At 41.8% G+C, this 23985-nt stretch overlaps 1 protein-coding gene across 2 annotated transcripts in view; it reads left to right on the top strand.

The window, feature by feature from the left end:
- Nucleotides 1–23985, top strand: part of B3GLCT (beta 3-glucosyltransferase) — a 1903418-nt gene that overhangs the window by 1814033 nt on the left and 65400 nt on the right. The window contains exons 12-14 of one of the 2 annotated variants that reach the window (XM_044073238.1): nucleotides 239–358; nucleotides 10006–10150; nucleotides 17985–18109. In XM_044073238.1, coding sequence (XP_043929173.1) covers nucleotides 239–358; nucleotides 10006–10150; nucleotides 17985–18107 — 388 coding nt within the window. In that variant the 3' untranslated portion in view covers nucleotides 18108–18109. The remainder of the gene's footprint in view (nucleotides 1–238; nucleotides 359–10005; nucleotides 10151–17984; nucleotides 18110–23985) is intronic. The other variant, XM_044073237.1, reaches the window with a different exon arrangement.

Here is a 23985-nt window from a genome sequence, read left to right as displayed (position 1 = left end):
GTCTGTTTAGAGTTTGATGCTTAAATCTAAGCATTTGCAGTGGAACTGCACAAAAAGTGATTTTGTTTAATTGATTATAACTGACTAGCAAACTTCGGCAATACAGTTAAAAACTTTAGAGTTGTAATTGACAGTATAATCTTAAATAATTAAAATTCAGTATGATTAAAACATGTAATAATTATAAGAATACTAGGATCATTGTAGTATCTGTCGTTAAATCTGTTTTTTTTTTCAGTATTCCTAGACTTCAGAAACTGCTCAGCTGCTACGATGCACAAGAGCCAGTCTTTCTTGGTGAGCGATACGGTTATGGACTAGGCTCTGGAGGATACAGCTACATCACGGGCGGAGGAGGGTAAAATATACCAGGTTCATTTTCATGGAAACAATAGAATGTATCTTTAAATAATACATATAATTGAAAATAACTCTTTCGTGTATAGATGTTTAAAAGAAACTTATCTTACAGATTGTAGTCAGTGCTACAAAGGTATGTTTATATTATCTGTGGTTAAGTTAATCTTTTAAATTGGTATTTTTTGCTTTAGTCTTCACTTTTCTGGGGGGAAATATTTCCTAGTTGCAACACTGATTTATAGATCCATTTTATATCAGCAGTGCGGTCTGTTCTGTCATTATTGAATAGAAGTTTTTGGACCTTATGAAATCTGTAAGATGAAAGTACTAGTTGGAATAAACAATCTTTGAAGAAAACTGACTAAAGGCAATGTTTTTCTAAAATTTGTTAAAGCCTCTACTTTTTTAAAGGGATCAGAATCTTTTCATGAGAGCAAGAAGCAAGTGTTCATTTTCAACAGAAACCCAGCACTGTTGTTGATCCTGACCCCTTTTTTTTTTTGTTCATCCTGGTGATGACCTCTAGGCTCCAAAGGTTGGTCTAGCTTGATTTAGGTAGCTGTGACTCTGTCAAACTTGAGATTTTGGCATGTCTGTTATTTTATTACCTACATATTTGTACAGCTTCAGCTTTGTACTTCTAATATTGTTTACATCTGTTTGTTCTATGTCTACATGCACTTAATGTTTACATTAGGTGCTTTTACATTCTTCTTATTCTGCTTGTATCAGCTTTGCTGTACTCCCAAGTCAGTATCTCCAAAGGTTAACAAACAAAATTATTGATATCTGGTTTAAGTTCTTGTTTTAGTGTTCACGTTGTCTCTCACTCACTCAAATACACACACCTATATGCATGTTATATATATTGGAAGCACCATTCTAAAACATCTCATCATCCTAGAAGCATCAGGTATGCCCCCCCCCCCCACCCCCGTTAATTTCTCATTTACTTGCTCTCCATTTAGATCCTCTGACTAGTTCAGTCCCTAAATCTGTCAAACATGTAGTTACTTCAGCTGGAGTAAACAACCATCTAATCTTGTAAGCATGTGATTTTTCTTTGTCTGTAGGATTAACGTTCTGTGTTGCTTAACATGCTAAATAAGATCAGTACCCTGTAAGGTATAAAATAAACATGATAATACTGCCCAGGTCAGTCTTAATTATATTACCTGTTATTGTATTACTGAAAACTGTAGACAGCAATGGTTTTAAGTACCTAGGGTTTCTGTATATGTACTAGCTTCCTTGAAATAAACCATAGTACCTTATTTTTTAAGTAAAATTCTCAAAACATAGTAACTCTTATTAGTTCTTCCCTAAAAGCGCAAGCAGTGGCAACAGTCATGCTGACCAGACATTTCATGGTGAGTCATGGTTTTCAGCCAACCCAGCATATAGGTCATTGCGGAGCAGAAGGAGGATTTCCTTACCACCCCTCTCCCAAGGTTCAGCAACTGTGGAGTTTGTAATGATTATGAGTGAGGATTCAAGAAAAATAATCCTCTCCTTGGGAGGTGTGTGAAGGGGAATAAACATAAACTTAGGTATGGGGGAGTGAGCAAACCAGATCTCAGTCTCTTTTTTGCAGTCAAACATTTGATCAGTTTGCCTTTGAAGGATAAGTTGGGATCCATCCTAAGAGTAGTTCAAACCATAGAATACACCTCCACTCAATTAATATTTAAAACAGGTAACTATATCAGTATACAACTATATAAGAAGCAAGAGGCTAAGACTAGCCTTCGCTAAGAACATGCACTATAAATCTACAGAATGTCTTTGAAGGCTTAGTTGCAGCTCATTTCATAACAATTCTTTACTGCATTAATTATCAATAACACTTGTGCCATTTGGTCTCAAGGACATAAGGCAAACGTGGATAAACCAAGCATTATCCACCCCAAACATCCATTTTTATTATTTTATATACAGTGTAATTAAGTAAAATAAAAATACCTTTTTAAGTAACAGCATTGCATTTCACATGTTTTTTTTTTCTGTTCCATCTTTTCTCACTGCCACTTTACTAATGTATCATGCATGTGTAGGTCACATATATGTATAAGGGTGTATGTTGCATCACTGAAAATGCAACATAAGGAACCTCATATCATCAAGCACAAATGCTCCAAACATAATGTATTGAAAATAAAAAAAAAACAAAGGAGCATGTCCTCCCTGCACACCCTACAACTCTTGCTAATTATATATACCAAGTCAGAGATCACACTGCAGTGTGGAAAAGTCAAATTTAGTAACCATTTGAAATGCTGGAACCCACTAGAGCGAGTCCCAAAACATTAGACTGAATGGCATACAAAATGACTTCTCTGAGTTTGGTAATTGGTGTCTGTATGTTTATGGATTTGAGGAGTGCAGAAGTTTAAAGGAGAAGAGCACTGTGAGAGGTTCGCTCTTCTCCTGGATTTTCTGGCTTTTTTTTTTCAGCATGTTGGCACTCAGCATTTCGAATTCCGAGTCACCATAAAAGTTAGTGAGATATTAGCCTTTGATGTCAACTTTCGTTTAAGAGCAGTAAATAGTAAACAGGAACAGCCCTGCTGATCACAAGCCTTTTTGAGGAAAGAGTGTGTTTCCAATCTTAGTTTGCTGAGTTCTGTCCATGAGTCGTTTTGCTGTCTGTTGGGGTAACATAAGTGACTTTTTCAAAAGGAGTCATCAGTGTTAATTACCATTCAGAAACCCAAACTGATGTGTATCACGGGACTTTTTGAAGCCCATAATGATGATGGGTTTCATTGTCTTAGGTAAGGCTTATGATGTTTATGGGTCTGTAGTTACAAGGATCAGTGATGGGGCCTAAGTTGTGTAGTGAGAATACCACTACAGTCCAATAAGCATCAGACACAAAGCCAGACAAAAGGCTGAGGTTGAATAGATTTTGGATTGGATCAGTAAGACAGTGCTTCATAAATGCAAGGCAGTATCCCCACCAAGTTGTTAGGCCCCACTGAGGTAGTATTTTTCACCTTTGAGACAGCCTTTATTATGATGTTTGATAGGTAGGCCAGCAAGGGGGCAAAGCATTTGTAAATTAGTTGGAGACAGACGAGAGAAGTTTTAAGTAAATTAAGTAAATGTGTTTGCTAATAACTCAGTTATGTCTTCATGTTTGTTTTTGTCTTTGACAATGGTAGCAATTTTGAATTCATACTTGGCTTTGGTAGATTTGATATTATTTCTAAGTTCTTTGTTTAACTACTTGAGCTTAAGTTTGAGGTATGATGGTTTCAGTTTTTTTACAAAGAGAAAATATTTTTTCTACTGTTGTAGAGCTTGTTCTTAGCTTCATATGTAAGTACTAGGCTAGCTGCCCTTGGGGGTCATTTGAAGCCTAACCAATTTTCCTCAGAGGTGAGAATCAAACCGTGTAACTTGTGTTTGTGAGGCAAACATCTTAACCATTACATCACTCCTCAACCCCCCCCCCCCCAAAAAAAATTATCTGAATAGCTGATAAATATGCCCTAACATCATGTGCATACATCTGCACAGCTGTCTATCCTTTCCACAAGTATGGACATGTTATATATGCAGAAGTGGAATTTAAACCCATGTAGGTGAATATTTTTATTTATTTTACATTTGTTAACCGGGAAATTCCGACTGGATCAGGTCCATTTTCAGCGGATGCCCGGGGAAAAAAGCTCTGGCATCAGGTTATACAAATGCAGTACATCCAGCATAATTCACAAAACAGGTTACACATCATGTATGCTGAGCATAGTAATATAACAAGAAATTAATAAAACACTCCAGGTAAATGAAGATATAGAACATAGGTAAAATGACAATGTCAGTTATACATTGGTAAGAGAAGAACATATATCAAGTAAGATTCTACAGTTAGAAGTACCCTTTCAGATGACCAAGCCTACAGGGGATCAGAGATCCAGCATGTGATCAGAGAGGAGTTTAGGAAGTTAATAGCAATGTGGGTAGGGTTACACGATACAAGGGTATAACCAGGTACTAAGAAGATGAGATTTGAGGGAGTTTTTGAATATGGATGTGGAGGGGGTAGTGAACATGGATAGGGGAAGAGAGTTCCATAAGGGGCCAAACACACAAGCAGTGAGCCACAACTGTGTGGAATGCTAGTTTCCACCACAATGTTTATTAAACTTGGCTGTCCGTTTGTTATGGATTGGGACCAATGTCTCAGTGCAGGCATTAGAGTGAGAATAGAACTCTTCTACAGGTGTAACAGTGTTTGCTGTGGGGTCCTGCAGAGAAGGAGTACTTGAAACTCCTCAGGTCATCATGTACTTTGAAGTAAATTTGTTTGGAAAGGTCTGCAAAGTCGGTAGGGTTTGCGAGTGTTTGGTCTGGGTTCTAATAGTGAGCAGTACTGCTTGATAGTCCAACCAAACCAAAGAGGGTGTAATTACAGGTGAAGAACATAACTGTGCTATGTTTGTAGTTATCTGGTCCAATATAATTGATTCTTTCATAATCATTCTTATTCAACAGTTGGAAGCAGAGTAAACTGGTAGAAGCTCCAGAATTAACCACTCCTGGCCATTTCAAAAAAGGCATCAGTGTTAATGCAGTTGTGTAAATCCTTAGTTCCACTCTCAGATTCTCCTATATTTTATAAACATACTTGTTGGCTGGGACACACACAGAAAGCTGTTAACTAGCTCAGCGGGAGATACTAGTAAATTAGCATACAAGCCTAATGGTAGCTGGGCTGATTTGTTTGCTTGAGCTTCAGGAAAATAAAAAGCAGTATGATTTGTGGAATGCAGAATCAAATAAAAATGTGATAACATCTCTTACGAATTAAATTTATGGATGACTTGGCATGGGTATCCCAAAACTTAGAAGGAATCCAGCAGGATGTTGATTTATGCAAGGGCATCTGAAATATAAAACAATGTACTATGTTATCTGAGGAATATAAAGAACATGAAAAGCTTTAAGGAACTGTTAAGTATTTTTTGGAAGAGTATGCCGATATAGCTGTTATGAAGGCAACTTTCTAAGTTGCTAAGTTTCTACATACATGTTGAGACTTTTGAGGTTGAAAAAAGACCCCCCCCCCTCCTCAACATTGCCAAGCCTCCCTCCCAGTGGCTGTACAACAGGCTCATAACAGCTAAGCTGATTGGAAATCATTTGCCAAACCACATTGTATAGACACACACACACACACACACACACACACACACACACACACACACAATAAAGTATACATGTTCAAAAACAAAAAAAACTTTAATTACTGGGTTGAACCTGGTTAAAATACTCTGACTAGCTGATAGCAGATGAAGTGGCTAGTGATTTTTAACTGAAATCTTCTGTCATTTAATTTTGTTACTTTTTTTTAAGATACTCCATTGTTTTGCAGTTGTAAGAAAATTGTTATCCATATTATATTGTTATTGTTAGCCTGACACACATATAAACACACCACAAAAATAGCCAACTCAGTAATCAACAATTTTATATCAAAGCACGAAGGATATACATCTTCAAAAATATTGTTTTATTTATTTACTGGTTAAACGTAAATATAATCTCAGAACTGAAAACACGCATGCAAGAGACTGACATGTTTATCCTTCTTAAGGTTTTCATTTATTTATTTATTCCAGTTTGATGACCGGGAAGGTCCACTGGGCTCGGGGAGCCTGTTTTCAGTGACGGCCCGGGGAGAAAAGCTCCAACAATACATAGTTACATGAATAATTGCTAAGAAACTTTGCATTACTGACAAATAAACAGGTAGCACTCATAAAGAAACAAACAATTACAATTTTGTTTAGGTGTAAAAGACAGGCAAATGGCCTTGAGGCTAGATTTTACATTATAGTTATGTATACATAATACAAATAAGCAAGGTTAGGTAGGTGAGAGGTTAGCCAGGAGTAAAAGTGGAGGAGACCATGAGCGGTATAGGGTGAAGAGTACAGTTGCATTTCCTTTTTGAGCAAAGGTAAGAATGAAGAAGAGTTTTAAAGTTTTCGAGGTTATCACAGGTCCTAAGAATGGAGGGAAGAGCATTCCATTTTTTGGCTAAGGTGAAGGAAAGTAGAAGTTGACTAGCAGGGAGCTTGGGTTTGTGAATGGTGATTAGGTTTTGGTGGGTAGATCTAAGTGTTCTATGGGGAGTATATGGTTGTAGGATATTGGATAGTGCAAGGCCCTTGGTAGGTTGGAATAGTATTGAGGGTCTGAGGTGGTCTGTACCTTTAAAAGTATTTTATTTGCCTTGTTATGTAGCCAGTATCTTCCCAAAGTCTCAATAAATATGTTCACTAAACCTTTATTACAAGACATTTAATTTAGTATGGCGTAGACTTCTCTCACATATTCAATATATGTATATAAATATGCACATGTACACACACACACACACATACCTTCCCCAACACATACACACACTATAGTTACTGTATCTCAGATGGATTCTTATTAGAGCAATGAGGCAACACTTAAACTTCCAAAAGCATCTCCAAAATGACAGAAATCTATTAACCACAATTAAACATTTTAAATACGAAATCAGTAAAAACAAAACAAAAAATAAATAAATAAAATGTCATTTTTTTTTGCAGGAGAACCTTATTGTGGAAGGGGCGTAGCCTGCCTGCATCCTCCGTACTATTTTCATGGTTGCATAACCATGGAAGAGAGGAAGGCACCCCAAGCAGGTGAAAGTTACAAGAAGAATTACATTTATGGGCATGAGGATAGATACTTTCCAATGCTAGTTAGTCATGCCCTCAGGGACAGCCCTAAACATCATGGCATTGTTATCCTGATTGAACACATGATGCAGACTTTGGCTGTACTTAAACTTCTGGACGTGATTGCCACTGTGATCTTCACACTTCCATTTGCATGCCTATGGTGTAGGTGTTGCAGTGGACTTTGAGGTTTCAATGCCTGTAAAGCTGCAATGTTCTTATGGATCCTTACCTGGTGTCAGGCTGTTGTTCCTGAATTCTGGAGTAGCAGGTATTCCCACCAACTTCCAAGTGGTCTTCCTAGTCCTGCTGTAATTTTCACAGTTACTGACAACAGTTGGTTCACTGGTGAATTAATGCACTCTTCTTTCCTCTTCTACTGTTAGAAGAACTGGCCACACCTGTCGGTGGGTGTGTGAGGGTCTTCTCTGTCAACCATTCAGAGCTATGGGCAATATTTCAGGTTGTGAAGGCATTGATACTAAGGCTTCTCCTTGTCTGCCTCAGCAGCCCATTGTATGTATGTATGCAGAGGGGAATGCAGTCACACGTCTTGTGTGGGAAGGCAGTCTGTGTCTTGCAGTGGACTGTAGAAAGCGTTTCACATCCCAGTTGAATTGAGTGTGCTAGTGAGCTTTCTGATCCACTCGCACAGTACTTTTATAGTTCTGCATTGGAGATCAAGCCTACTTTGGATCTTCAGGTGTGGGGACAGTCCACAGATCAGCCTGTTCACCCTTGGAAGAATACGTTAATGTCTTCTGCTGAGTGCAGAAGCTCAACATGGACCTGGCGGTGGCTGCATTTTCCATTCTGTGTCATGAGAGATTCCTGGATACTTTCCTGACATTTATATTGAAGATTCCCATGTCTTCATGACATTCCTACAGGATATTCCCATATAGCTTTGTCCAGTTTCTTCTGATCCCATGCCTCATTGCAGAGCTTATAGAATGAACAACATCAGTATCAACATATAGTGAACAGGAAGGGTATGTTTACAGTCTGTCATGCTTTTATCAATACAGGAAACTCTGCTGGTCCTGGCCAAGGATGTACTCATCAGTGGAATGATAACTGAGTCTACCTCAGGGCCTTTTTTTTATATAGACTCTGATTTTACTAGACTGTCAGGTGAGAGAATTAGATGTGATTGTTGCTGCCAGAAAGCCTTCCATTTGGCAGTCTTGTTCCTCCATGTCAAAGTAATTCTACACCTGGAGACGCTTTACCTTATGTCACCCCAGTTGCTTAGCTTACAAATCAAGCTGGTCCATCATGAGCACCTGCCAAAATGTGTCTCAATCATTCCAAACTGAAGATGCATTGTCAGCTCTCTCTGTCCATCATGCCAGTCAGGCAGCTGTTTCAGCTCTTTAAGATGATTTTGCATCTCTGCTCACCTTTGAAGTACCCCTTCCCTCCATATGACCTGAACCTCTTGACTGCCTGACCCCCCCCCCCCCCCGTTCAGTATCTTGAGTTTTTTTTGTCATGAAAGATATAGCTTCTGGTGACCATTGTCTCTGCTAACAGGATCACAGAATGCTATCATTTGAAGAGAATTGAGTTTGGTCTTTCACAGTGTTTGGTGTCTTTTGGGACCAACCCACAATTCCATCAAAATTAATTTTTGAATAGTCCTTGAACCAGTACATGCATCTAGAGTTTTTATCTGGACAAGAACAAAGGCAATGTGGGCTGTTTATATCCTGGGTGTACATCATCGACACAGGTTTTACTTAAAATTGTTGCATTATGTTTCTGAAAAAGAAGCAGCTTTTCTGCCCTTTGCACTGGGAAGGGAATATCCAACAGTCACCAAACAAAGCTTTTTGAAGTGGGTTTCCAGGAGCATTATCCTCTGCAGTCAGGTGGTGTACCACACATTGGAAAATGCTGCTGTCAAAACTACTTCACTAGGTGAATCAGTGTTTAAATGCATGCTTCAAAATTGTTCCCATTATAGGCATCTCTGCAACTACCACTTGGTCATCGATGCTGTCTTTCACCAAACATTATTGTCTTGACAGTGACTCCAGAACCCTGGGTTCCTTTGGTGCATCTGTCCTTCAGAACTTCTGACACTTGATCCCTGGGTTTCCTGTTCCTTCCACTCTGCTGGATTTCCTGATCTGTATTCAGAGAATGTGTGGGACCCATTGAGGAAGATCTCTGATGTTAGATGTAGCAGATATGATTATACTGGGTCAGCTGATCTCCAAGAGGTCCCTCTTTGATGGATCACAGATACCTTCCAACCATCTGCATGTGGGACTCTTCCATCTGTCCTTGGCATCAGGACAGGAGTTGTAGTGAATCCAGCAGATGCACCTTTGTATCTTATTTATTAACGGTGCAAGTGTGGAATCTTTATTTTTATTTCAAAGTTTGCAGGAACTCTGTTTACTAACAGTTGAGGACTCGCTGGTGATCTGAGCACTTAAGTAGTTGCCATGTAACATCATAAGGGAGAACACCTCTGATCACGGGGAGCTGTGAAAATACTGATTATGATTACTGGACATAATGAGCACAATTTTAGGACCCATCAGGGAGGGTCCAGCAGTGTAGCTCTGCATAAAATATACCACAGCACTGAAAGGGTAGGCTGAACAAACCATACAGGGACACATTATGAGGTACCTTTGATTGTGAATTTCTGCTGGCTTACCGGTTATTATGACTTCTGTCTGTTTAAAATCAAAATGTCTTCCAACTTACATTTCAGATGACTTGAGTTTTCAAAATATTTTTCCTGTGCTTGCTACAAAAGATGTGCTAATGAGTTACATTTTAATTTTTACAGTGATAAGTTTCACAGTAGACTGTTAAAGTGTCTGCCTTCTGCCCTATATGTATTCATTACCATATGTAAACGTCTGCTTTTGTCTTCTGTTTTTTTTTTTTTTTTTTGTTCTAGAATGGTGCTCAGTAGGGCAGCTGTTGAAAAACTGCTTCAAAGTGGATGCCATTGCTATAGCAATGATGCACCAGATGATATGGTCTTGGGAATGTGCTTCAATAATATTGGAGTTCCTGCAACACACAGTCCTCTTTTTCATCAGGTAAGGTTCCCATGTTATTCCTTTTTTGTTAAGAAATATAACAGATCATTTACACTTAAGCAACCATTCCTTTTAGTCTTGGATTACCCATTTTATGCATTTCAGGGTCACAGGGGAGCCGAAGCATAACACATCACTTAGTGGATGCAAGGCAGAGTAACTCATCCTGCTTAGGATGCCAGTCTGTACCCAACTGTTCCAAGGCATGCACAACCACTCACTCACTCACTCACTCACTCACTCACTCACTCACTCACTCACTCACTCACAAAAGCAGTATGCATATGTTCAGTTTGGAGGATTGCCATGTCATCTGTTGTTTGTCTTTGGAATGGGGGAAGATACTGCAGCACCTGGCAAAAACACAGAGAGAGAGAGAGAGAGAGGATACGCAGACAGAAGGCACCATAGCAAAGCTTATGACACTGATCGGATTACTGCAGTTGTAAAATGTGGTTACCTGTTAACAAAGCTAAAAAGTAGAATAATGTAAAACCCATGCAATGATGCAAGTCCTGGTGTTTATCCCAGTATGTGTTTTCTGTCTGTTTGACTAAATAGGTAAGTAGCCATTATAAGTGTTATAAGGTGTCAGATTGCTGTAGGATGTGCTGGCTGGAACAAGGGAGTGAAAATAATGAGAAACAGACAAATGTAAATTCTGCAAGGACATACAAATAGGTAAAAGAGATCAGAGGTCAGTACATTCCAGAACAGTGTTTTGAGAGTTTAAGTAATGACTAGATCTGAATAATTTTATTATAAATTGTACCAAAACCAAAGCTGTGCTGTTTAGAAGTAATAAACTACCCAGCAAGAGGGTTGAGCTTTTAAAAATATCTTCAGTAAAGTTTTGAGCTAGAACAGCACATTATTCCTGCACTGATAACTAAACATTAAAGAGTTTAAGGTCCTTCATGTTACAGGGATCAAGTAATCACTCTTTGGTGACTCGGACATTGCTTACATGATCAAGTACGGATGAAGATACCTGCTGCTGTGCCATATGAGAGAAATCCACATAGGTTCTTAGGTAGGTACTAGGCTATCGGACCTGGGGCCTATACAAGCCCAGCCAAAAAGGTACCCTGGCTTTTGCCACCCAAGAAAATTATTTTCCTGTGTCACTGTCGAGCAGAGCCACAGAGGCAATCCCCGGGGTGAATTTCCTATTTCCCATCCAATCATCAAGATTTTTCTTGAAGAGTGCTAATGAGGAGCTTTGTTTGATATAGCTAGGTAGTTTATTCCAGAGTATGGGAAGTCTCTGGGACAGGAATCTATCCCTCAGGCATGTTCTGTTTATTGTGGTGACAAGGTTTAGGTCCCTAGAGCGTGTAGCTCGGAGGGATTGGGATTTCTTTAAGTGGAGCATGTCCAACAGCTCTGGATTTGACATAGCTTTGTATGTTAGGCAGAGATCACCTCTGAGTAGGCGATATGCGACGAAGTAAAGCTGGAGTTTTTTGAGACAGTCTGCGTAGGGCATCTGTTTGAGGCCGGTAATCCTCTTTGTGAGGTATTTCTGCAGCCTTTCCAGTTGTAGATGTCTTGTGAGGTACATACCAAAAGGGGCGTTGTACTCTATAATGGGTCTAATGGGTTTAAATATAAGCCCCTATGTCACAAGATGGGTCGCAAACTGGCTCAAAGACAGAACCCACAGAGTGAGAGTTGCTGGAGCCATGTCAGACTCGAAACCGGTCACAAGTGGCGTCCCACAGGGTTCTGTCCTGGGACCACTCTTGTTCGGTATATACTTTTCTGAGGTACAGGCAAACGTGGGAGGACTATGGCTCACCAAGTTCGCAGACGACTGCAAACTGGGCGCCATAATCAACTCTCCAGCTGATACAAACATCCTTCAAAAAGGTCTCACAGAGGCAGATAAGTGGTGCCAGCGCCATGGTTTAAAGCTAAATGCCAAAAAATGTATAGTCATACCCTTTGGCAAAAACAATGTGCCCACAAATTACCACATAGGCGGAAACCCATTAAGTACAGAGAAAGTTATTAGGGACCTGGGGACCCAAGTTGATAGCAATCTCTCCTTTGAAAACCACATTGCCAAAGTGGTTAGAAAGACCTTCTACATAGCCCACCTCATCACGAAGGGTTTCACATCTAGATCAAGAGAGGTAATTGTGCCCCTTTATTCATCCCTCATTGGGCCCATCGTAGAATACAATGCCTCTTTTGGGATGTACCTTACCCGACACCTGCAGCAATTAGAAAGACCCCAAAAATATCTCACCAAGAAACAGATGCCATATGCTGCTCGGTTAAAAAAAACTCCAGCTCTACTCAGTTGCATACCACCTACTTCGAGGCGATCTATGCCTGACATACAAAGCTATGTCAAATCCAGAATTAATGGACATGCTCCACCTCAGTAAATCTAAATCCTTTAGAGCCACACGCTCGAGGGACTTGAACCTCAGCACAGAAATAAATAGAACTTGCTGGAGGGACAGGTTCATAACCCAGAGGCTCCCTTCACTCTGGAATAGAATTCCAGTTCATGTGAGGCAGTGCACCTCACTGAATCTCTTCAAGAAGAATCTCGATAGGTGGATGGAGGATCGTAGGTTTGTCCCAGGGATTACTCCCATGTCACTATTAGACAGAGGCACAGTAAACTAAACCTTAAAAAGGGCACAGTATACTCAAATCAAGGGGTGGCGTAAGCCATACAGAATCGGGCTAGGCTTATAATTGCCCCAGGGCAGATAGCCTAGTATGAACCTATGAACCTAATGAGTGATGAGTAGAGGGGAACAATGGCTTATTTTTTTCTGGATGAGAAACCTTTTGTGATGAGGTGTGCCATGTAGAAGGATTTCCTGACTACTGTGGCGATGTGATTATCAAAGGAGAGACTACTGTCCACCTGTGACCCAAGGTCTGTTATCACACTTTTGGTGTTAAGTATACTACCGCCTATGTTGTAGTTCATGGGTACAGAGTTTTTACCAAAGGGGATGACAATGCACTTTTTGGCATTGAGCTTGAGACCATGGCTTTGACACCAGGCATCTGTCTCAGTGAGGCCCTTTTGTAGGATGTCCACATCATTAGGAGTTTCGATTATGGCTCCTAGTTTGCAGTCATCTGCGAACTTCATTAGCCAAAGACCTACTGTGTTAGCCTGTACTTCACAGAAGTAGATACCAAACAGGAGTGGGTCCCAGGATTGAACCCTGTGGTACTCCACTTGTCACTGGTCTGAAGTCGGATTTGGAGTCTGCTACTTTCACAGTGTGGGTTCTGTCAGTGAGCCAGTTGGCAACCCATCTTGTGACATAGGGATTTATACCTAGTTTAGTGAGTTTATCTATAATTCCAGAGTGGGGGATGGTGTTGAACATCTTGGCAAGATCTAGATAGACTGTGTGAACCATCTTACCCTTGTCTACGGCTTTGGTGACTGCTTCAAAGAAGTCTATCAGGTTTAGGAGACATGATCTGCCTTTTACAAACTCGAACTGGGTGGGGTCCAGTGTTTGGAGAGTACCAATATCTTTGTTTATAAGTTCCATGATGATACGTTCCATGGCCTTGCAGACCAGGCTCGTCAGGCTAATGGGGCGGTAGTTCCCGGGATCTGTGGTAACCGTTGCTGTGCACCATTCAGCATGCACAAAGCCTGAGGTGAGGCTATGATTGAACATGGTACTTAGGTGGAGTGCCAGTTCGTTCTGTAGTTCGTGTAGAACGCAGCCTGGGATGTTGTCTGGTCCCATGGATGCTGTGCTCTTGGCTTTGGAGAGTGTGGTTTTTACCAGTGCAGCCATGATTACAGGAACTTTGCATTCTTCCGGTATAGAGATGAGCTCTTTAGGGGGTGAGAGGGGGGTAAAGTTAGCACTAAACCAATCTGCCAGGATGTTGGCAATATCAGTTGGGTCTGTATATTTAGTGTCATTGTGCTGTAACTCAGAGCAGATCTGAGTGTTGCCCTTGAGATTCTTGACATAGCTATAGGATGCTTTGTGGTTGTCTTTAGAATCAGTGGCAATTTTGTTTTTGTAACTAGCTGTGGAGGATTTTATCAGGGATCGCAGCTTCTTGCTGAGGCTGACCAGGGAACTCCTCCACTCATGGGATTTTACCATCTTTTGCAACAGTTTCTTTCATCTGTTGGACAGTTTGTTTATGGCAGGGAACCACCAGATTGGCTTTATTTTTTTGGAAGATAGCATCTTGGTTCTGTTTGGGATAGCACGATCCATGCACTCATGTAACTGCTTTTAAAGTGCAATTGTGTAGGATTCAGTAGTCGTAACTGTATTGTCCATCTGCATGGGTGTCATAAAGTTCACCACTTCTGTCTTAAGAAGCATGAAGTTGGCTTTGGAGAAATTTTTTACCATGGTTTCCTTAATGGGGGCAGGATGTGGATATCTAGGGTAATTAGCTTATGGTCGGATCGGACCAATGAGGTATTGACTTCAGGTGTGGAACACCGGTCACTCATGTTGGTAATGACTAGATCTAGGATATTGTTGCCCCTGGTGGGGGTGTGGATAAGTTGATCCAAGGCATTGGAGTTTATGAACTCCAGAAAGCGTTGAGCGAAGGAGTTGGTACATGAGTAGTTTTCCCAGTTAATGGTGGGGTAGTCAAAATCGCCCATTATTAGGGTGTTTGGTTGAACCCTAATATTTTCCAGTATATCAAGAAAAGAGGAGTGGGAATCCTGGGGCATGGTATGTGATCTGTAGCAAGCTACAATTTGGATTGCAGTTCTGCCCAGAGTTAGTTGCACTTGCATAACCTCAGCTGCATTATGCTGAGCAACTAGCCTGGAGGTGTGGATATCCCTAATGAATATGGACACACCTCCACCTTTGGTGTTCCGGTCCAGGTTACATGGCCGAAAAGTGTGGTATGAGTTATTGCCTGGTAGTGCAGGGGTGCTGTCTGGAGCCTTGAACCAGGTCTCAGTCACTGCACAGATATCAATGTTCTCCATTTTAAGGAGTGCCTCGAGTGAGTGCATTTTGAGATTTAGACTTCTAGCATTGAGTAGCATCACCCTCAGTTTTTGCTTGCCTGTTCCTGTTACGGTGGTGAATTTGTCATTTGAACCTTGCCTAAAAAAGGCACTATAGGGGCGGCAAGAACCTTAGCCAGTATCTGGAATCCTAGGGGTGACAGGTGCAGGCCATCTCTGGCAAAGCATCGTGGTCTGTCGACCATGTCATCCCAGGCAGACAGATACTGGATCCCTTTAGAATGGCACCAGAAGCTTAGCCAATTGTTGAAGTCAATCATTTTGTCCTTGTACTGCGGCATCATTCTGGGTGATGGCTGAATGCTACTCAGGGCTAGGGTCATACCTGCCTAGGCTACAAGATTGGAGAGCTCTTCCATGTTTCTTTTCATGTAGTCCAGGGAGGTACGTCTCCGGTCGTTCACACCAACATGGAGAATGACAGAGTCATATTTGTACTTGTTGTGGAGTGACCTGAGTGCATGGGTTTTGTGGCGGATCCTGGCACCCGACAGGCAGCTGACAGTAACCTTCTTGTTTAGCCTGGTGAGTGGGACATCAGTGTGCCTGACTATATAGAGTCACCTATGACTAGTGTGTTGGGTACATTGTTTTGCCTTATTGGCTGTGGTTGAGTGGCACACTGAATCTGCTGGTTAAGTGTCATTTGGGTTGTGTTGGGGGATGGAGGTTGCTTTGGTTTCTGCTTTGGAGGTCTCTGTAGACAGATTATTATTGAGAGGCTCCGCAAATGTTTTTGTCTTACTATGTGTGGATTTTGGTGGTGTAGATTTAGTGAGACTATGTGATGAGTGTGGTGTGGTGCAAGTGTTTACCTTCTCCTCTTGACTGTCAAGTTCAGTCTTGATTGGAGAGAGCTTTACCTCCAGTTTGGCTAGATAAGTGCATCTCTCACAGGTTGTAGTGTTGGATGGTAGGAGGAGAGGGTTGTCTGTGTACATGAGGCAATTTCTACATTGCCCCAAGATGCCCAGATTCATCAGATGGACAGGAGAGAACACTGGGAACTGACCCTTGGACATGCCTAAATAAAAAACTATTTTCCTCTAGATAAGTGAGGAAAGTGAAATCAAGAGCTGTTTTTCTCTAAGCAAGAGAGGAAAGTAAGTACCAAAACTGTTTTCCTCAAGGTAATGAGGAATGTTGAGTGATGTAGTAATTAGTAGGTTATGTAGTGCTTACAAGTGCTGATCACGAATAAGCAAATTCAAGTGCTAAAACTAAGAATCTGTATCTGGACTAAACTAGTTACAGGAAAGGGGGAAACAAGTGCAAATGTGGGCTTTTAAATCAGAAGGTTGAGAGAGATGGAAAAACTGCCCAAACGGCCAATAACTACACTTTCTGGGCCAGAACCACTCCTTATGTGGTAGATAGGTTACCTAGTGTTTATCACTCACACTGATAAGCTTGAAGGCAACACAGAAAGCTTGGGGGGGGGTGTTCAGAAGCTTACATACAGTCCTGGATACAGCAAATCTGGACTACACTAGTTACAGGAAAGGTATTTTTCTTTATATATATATATATATATATATATATATATATATATATATATATATATATGTATATATATATAAATACAGAAAAGTAGCTAAAACAACAGTAAAAACGATTCAAATGCAGTGCAAGCTAGCACACTTGAGTATGTAGCAATGTTATACCAAACAGTTTAGAAAATGCAGTTAAATTAAAAATGACTAAAAACAAGTGCAGGAGGAGTCTATTAGGTAGAATGAGGTAAAGAGATGGGACTGGGGGGGGAGTGTCCCAGATCAAATCTACAGTGGGGGCGGGCAACTGCAAAAGCTTCCAAATTTAAACAAGACAGGAATAGGGAGGGTGGGTATGGGAAAACCAACACCTTCAGCAGAGATCTGAAAAACTATACAGTGAAACAAAAATAACAGTGCACAACTCTGAAGTCAGCCAGCAATGATATAAAATTAGTTAAACAGCAATTACCAATACACAACTCTGAAGTGCCAGAAAAATATACTCAGCTCTGTATATCTCCAGATAGTTTGAAAAGCACTGTGTCAGGACACAGGAAGGCTCCAGCAATGATATGCATACAGTGTATGTTATAGTTTGGCAAGTTTCCACATACCTAGCTTTCAGCTATTTGTCCCATGGTACAGGGCAACCATATAAAGGCAGTTTCAGATGTGAAAGAAGTGACCCAGCCTTCAATGGGCTATACGAGTTGAGGTTTTGGGATGGTAGTGAACTGGTCTGTAGAGGAAATGGAAGGTCTTATAGGCTGAAAATCAGCATTAATGATGGGCAAACTGAAATGCAGCAGTTTCAAGGCTTCCTGATGTCAGAGTAAGATATAATGTTTTTGATCAATGCTGCTGTTCCATCTACTCACTGATGGCATAATCCTGGCTACCTTACCTAGACACAGCCTAATAAAAATGGAGAAAGCCCACAGTAGGATCTATAGGGTCATTGTATGGGTCTGTAGGGCAACAATTTATTGGCACCCATTGGCTGCTTACAGTTGTTAAAACTTATGCTTTTCTTATATTTCATTGAGGGTAAATTCACTGAAGCGTCAACCAAATAAAATGAACAGCAGAACAAAAATTTGAAAGTGTAAAGTTGTCCTCTTAGCTGTCAACTACATGTAGGTAAAAGCAACACCTATGGCTCTGTTCATTTTACAAACTGCTTTGTGTATCCCAGAACAGGCAGCTGTGTAAAGTCTTATCTCAAAAGACACTTCCCAGGAAAAGTCTCTTCTGATTAGCTGCTTTTGATATTTTTTTCAAAACCAAGATTACTGTAGGGGATAACATCTTTTTATTGCAGATATGCAGCTCTGGAATGCCATACCATGTGGAATGCAGTACAGTTCTGATAATTCTTGTTTCAGAACTATTTTATAACAAGCACTTATGCTGGGAAGACATCTTTCTACTCTTGCTTGCCTAAAGGTAATATGCTTCCTTTACTTACCTGTTTGTCTGTGCCTTCCCTCTCTCGCAGGACAGTCTTTCTTTAATGGTTCTTTTAAAAACTCGAAATTGCATATGAGTGAAAAGTTAGTTCTGAAAGATTGCATAGGCAGAGAGTGTGAGACCTTGGTGACCCTATCACCATGAAGGCATGAGAGCTGAAGCTGCATTGACGTAGAACCTTGTATTCCCCTGTCTCTGGTGTCTGTTTCCTCTGCTTTCCTGGGTTTTGCTGCCCCATCTGAAGCTGACATTGAGGTAGCAGTCCAGCCTCAATGTAAAATCTGTCTGTGTCACAGCTGGTTGCTGGTCCCAGTTGCCTACTTGGAGGGGGGGTAGCCCAAGGAATGCACCACTAGGGACTGCATGCCCTCGATTGATTTTCCCACCAATTTATATGTCCATAGTTTCATATGTTGTCGCTAATCTTATGACAAAGGAGACCATTAAGGAGCTCAGCCACATTACCCAGCACTGGTGAGAGAATAACAGTGTCCCATATTAAGTAAATTTTCCCTGTATGTCCCATGTGAAAATTTGCAGTCACCCACCCTGTCATCCAGACTCGTTTTAAAAATTGCTAGGGAAGTACTGTGCTTTGTATGTAAGGGTAGCCTGTTTGTACAAAACTCTGATAGTCCCGATCATAGTACAGTAGTGCAGTGATGCAGCAGATTATAAGAAACTGAAGCTGACAAAGCATCCATCTTTTCACCGTATAGGGTAGATGTTCTTCATCTCACATTGCTGCAGTCATAACCTGTGGGTAGTCCGCTGTCCTCGGTCGGCCCGAATACCAAAGTGTTAGGCTGGCGTCGGTCATGGTCACTCATATCTGACGTCAGTACGCCGTGGTACTAAAGCGCATGACCAACGCCATATCCTCAGTCTTTCTTGCCGCATGGTCCAAAGCAGAAGCAGCGTTTGCAAGTGCCGTTCGGCGTCCTGAAATTTTCGTATTCTGAGTTTCAGACCGAAGACCAAGTTGGGCTAAGTACCCCGTTGGGGAATATTTTTGTTTTTTCTTGCCTCAGTTAAATCCGGATGTCAGAAAAAGTAAATAATTGTATTTCTTGTGGGAAGCAGATACCTCATAGGGATTACCACTCTCTCTGTATTCCTTGCTTGGGGCCTGAGCACGACGTAGTCGGGTGTCGCTTTTGTGCTAAGTTTAATAAGCGCACTATTAAACGCAGGTTAAATTGTGCTAGACTTGTCTTCGGTAAGCTGTGTAATTACAATATGCCGTCGGATCCTCCGACGCCTGCTACCGCTAAGAAGCGTAAAGAAAAAACGTTAAAGTCAAAGCAGGATGAGTCGTCCGTTACGGACGCCGGTTCTTTGGAAACCACGGTGGAATCTGTGGATCCAGCCGAGGTTTCAGCTGAATCTCAGGGGGAGCGTTTAATCTTACAAGATGTGGCCTCTCAGGAGTCGGGTCAGGCTGAGGGGGCCTCTCAGGTTTCTGTAGTCCCTTCTTTGCATAAGGTGGTTAGGCCTTCTACTTCTGTCTCTAAGGCACCTTCCAAGGTCAGGCCTGGTTTGTCTTCCACTGGTGTCAGCCCTAGTTCTGTACCTAAAAAGCATATGCTGAAGATGGCAGAGGATTTAATTACTTTAATCAGGGGTTCTATGCCCCCCCCGGATAAGAGGCCTAGGGTGGAGCCAGAGGTGGAAGGATTGGAGCATTCCTCAGATTACTCTGAGTCTTCGGCTGAGGACATTCAGGATTTTCCTCCTTATTCTGATTCAGATGCAGAGGATTCTTGTCCTTCTGCTTCCCCTCCAGAGGATTTTTCTTTTTCTGAAACCCTGCATTCCATGAGGGAGCATTTTCAGTGGGAAGGTCAGGATTTCTCAGATTCTCGTAAGAGGCTTAGGGAATTTTTATTTTTACCACAGCATAGGCCCTTGGCTATTCCCCCTGTTTTGGATGTTGTACAGGATGTTTTCTCTGAAGCTTCCCTTAATCCTGATTCGTTACATCCTGCCCCTGTCAAACCAGACAGGTATTACAGAGTGCCAGAGGCTCATAAATATTTGTATAAGAGCCCAAGAGCTGACCCGGAAACTATTAGCCAGGGAACTAAGGGTGTCAGGGCTTCTATTGTAAAGAATCCAGTTCCTCTGGATAAAGATTCTAGAGCTTTGGATAGGTGGGGTAAAAAAGTGTATACCTCTTCCACTCTAGCGATGAGGGCTTTGAATTGCCAGTTTCATATGCTGAAGTACCAGAATTTTCTCTTAAGTCAGTTAAAATCTAAGGTAGATGCTTTGGCAGAGGGTATTGCGTGTAAGGAATTGCAAGATTTAGTTCATGCCTCTGATCAGGTGGGTAAGCATTCTTTGCAGTGTGGTTTTGATGCTCTTCAGGCTTCCTCCAGGGTGGCTGCCACTGGATCAGTTATTCGTAGGCACGCCTGGCTTAAGGATCAGAATTTGTCAGAGCATGTTAAAGCTCGAATTTTGGATGCTCCCCTTCAATCTGAAGTTCTGTTTGGTTCTCCTGTGGAGTCTGTTTTGAAGAAAATGGAAGACAAAGCTAAGTCCATGCAGACAGTTAAGGAATTTTTACAGGTGCAGCCCCCTAAGTTTAGCAGAAATTGGCCTGCTAAGGGATGGGCTTATCCTTCTTCTGATTTACAGTCTAGGGGTAGATCTAGACGTGGTAGGGGCAGAGCTCATGCTCAGGGTTCTTTCAGACCGAGGACGTGGAGTTCCCCTGCACAGTCTTCAGGTGAGGGCAGGGGTCAGCCTTTTCATAAACAGACCCAATGACCTGTATCTTCAGCTGCCAGATCCCTCCTGTCTGGCAGCTCCTCTGGGAGGAAAGTTGGCACTTTTCAGGCAAAATTGGCTTTTAGTCACCCAGGACAAATGGGTGTTGGACATTATAGATCGAGGCTACAAGTTTTATTTTCACACCTTGCCTCCTTTCAAAGGCATGCCAGACGTTCCTCCTCAGCAAAAGGTGGAGGCTCACAAGCAGATTTCTTTACTTCTGAAAATGGGGGCTATCCAGGAGGTCCCTCCGTCAGAAGTAGGCCTAGGATTTTATTCTCGCCTGTTTCTTGTACCAAAGAAAGGAAACACTTGGAGGCCAATTCTGGATTTGTCTATTCTCAACACATACCTGGACATTCCAAAATTCAAGATGTTAACTTTGCAACAACTTCTGCCTCTGCTAGGCAAAGATCACTGGATGGTAACTCTGGATCTCAAAGAGGCTTATCTTCACATTCCTATCAGGCCCAGCTGCAGGAGGTTCCTGCGTTTTCGGGCTGGGACTTTACATTATCAGTTCTCTGCATTGCCCTTTGGCTTATCTACTGCGCCCAGGGTGTTCACAAAGGTCCTGGCTCCGGTGATAGCCTTCTTAAGGTTAAGGGGAATTCAAATTTATCCTTATTTGGACGATTGCCTGATTCTTGCTCAAGACAAAGTCAAGTTACTTCACCATCTACAGTATGTTATGGCAGTGTTAAGGTGCCTAGGGTATTCTGTGAACGAAACAAAGTCCAGTCTAGTACCCTCTCAAGACATGTGCTTTCTGGGTGTGAGACTGAATACAGCCTCTCAGATGGCGTTTTTGACCCCGGACAAACAAAGAAATCTTACCCTTTACTTCCAACAATTGTCTCTACGGTCCAGGCTGACTGCAAGGACAGTCCTTCAAGCCTTGGGGTTCATGGCATCTTGTATTCTGGTGCTTCCCAATGCCAAACTGCATATGAGGAAGCTACAATGGTATCTCAAAAGCGTATGGACTCAACACTGCCACGATTTGGACACTGTCATTCAGATAATACCTTGCATCCAAAGGGAATTTTTGTGGTGGGCTCAGGAATGTCACCTAAACAAGGGACTCTCTGTGACCCGACCAGAGGCGAGTCAGATCTTAACGACAGATGCCTCAGACATGGCTTGGGGAGCACACTTCAATGGAAAATGGGTTCAAGACACGTGGCCTGCCAGACTACAACATTTGCATATCAACATGAAAGAGATGTTAGCAGTCCAATTTGCATTGATGGCTTTCAAGGATCTACTTCACCCAGGACAAGTGTTGATTCAAACAGACAACACAACAGTCATGTGGTACATCAACAAGCAAGGGGGAACCCATTCATACCCTCTTTGCAGACAAGCTATGATTTTGTGGGAGACTGCTCTCAGTTTGCACCTCACTCTTCAGGCAAGGTTTCTGCCAGGAGCACAGAACTCCTTAGCAGATGTTTTGAGCAGACAGATGGTGGATCCCCACGAGTGGAAATTGGATCCTCATGTTTTTCAACAGTTGACGGTGGCTTGGGGGACTCCAAACATAGATCTGTTCGCTTCTCCACTGAATTACCAACTGCCAAAGTTTTGCACAAAGCTGTTTCACCCAAAAGCTTGGAAAGTGGATGCTCTATCGTTCAGTTGGAACAACCTTCACGTTTATGCCTTTCCTCCTCTACCTCTCCTTCCCAAGGTGCTCTTGAAGGTCAGGCAGGACAAGCCTTGCATGATTCTAATAGCTCCAGATTGGCCACGGCAGCACTGGTACCCCCTGCTGAGGAGTTTAGTACGGGAGCCTCCTTGGCCTTTGCCATCAATTCCACACCTTTTGTCCCAGGCAAGCAATCATTTCTGCAATGTCAGGATTCAGTCCCTGCATCTGACAGCCTGGCGTATTCTGTTTTAGACCCTGGGGGGTCGCAGCTTCCTCAACAAGTTTTGAATGTCATTTTGGAGGCCAGACGGCCTAGTACAAGGAAAGTTTATGCTGATAAATGGAGGAGATTTTTCTTTGGAGCAAAACAAAGAGCTTTGATGTTTCAGTGCCTAATTTGAGTGTTTCACTTCAGTATCTTACAGAATTATTAGACAAGGGTTTGTCTTTCTCCTCTGTAAAAGTTCATGCTGCAGCCATTTCTGCTCACTATGACTGTGACCCACCATTATTCTCTCACCCTTTGTTTAAGCAATTTCTTAGAGGGGCAAAGAACATAAGACCCCCACGTAGAGCTCCTACTCCTTCCTGGGATCTCAATTTTGTGTTGGAAAAGCTCACTTTACCTCCTTTTGAACCTGCAGCTACTTCGGAGTTGAAGCTTTTGTCTTGGAAGACTGCTTGTTTGTTGGCCATTATGTCTGCTAGAAGGGTATCTGAATTACAGGCTCTAATGGCAGTTGAACCCTTCCTGATATTTCATAAGGATAGGGTCTCCCTACGTACTAATCCTACTTTTATGCCTAAAGTTGTTTCTAATGTGGCCTTAAACCAATCTATTCATTTGCCTACATTTTATGCTGATCCCCAAAATAAGGGGGAAAAAATTTTGCACTCTTTGGATATTCACAGGCAGTTACGTTATTATTTGAGCAGAACTAAAGGGTTCAGACAGTCCCAACAGTTATTCATTTCTTTTGCCTTGGGTTCACAAGGAAAACCTGTTTCAAAACAAACTATTTCTAAGTGGATTGGCCATTGTATTGCCTTTTGTTATTCTCATCATGGTAAGGAGGTTCCTGCTGGAATCAGACCTCATTCCACTAGGGCGACTGTCACTTCTACTGCTTTTTTAAGGGGAGTAGCTACTAAGGATATTTTGGAGGCAGCTACCTGGAGTTCAGTGCACACTTTCTCTAAACATTACCATCTCCCTCTTTATTCCAAATCTAGGGCTGGGTTTGCCACTGCAGTTTTACAGTGCATGTTAGCAGCTCCTAATGCTATCTGATTTTACCAACCTCCCTTTACCTTTGCTTTGGGATTCTACCCACAGGTTATGACTGCAGCAATGTGAGATGAAGAACATAGTACAGTTTTGTACCTACCATAAATGTAGATGTTCGAAGATCCACATTGC

This window comes from Protopterus annectens, chromosome 5.part1 (assembly GCF_019279795.1).
Source record: "Protopterus annectens isolate FY-2018-M chromosome 5.part1, PAN1.0, whole genome shotgun sequence".
In the NCBI taxonomy this organism is placed as follows: domain Eukaryota; kingdom Metazoa; phylum Chordata; order Ceratodontiformes; family Protopteridae; genus Protopterus; species Protopterus annectens.
This window is presented reverse-complemented; position numbering and strand designations above follow the sequence as displayed.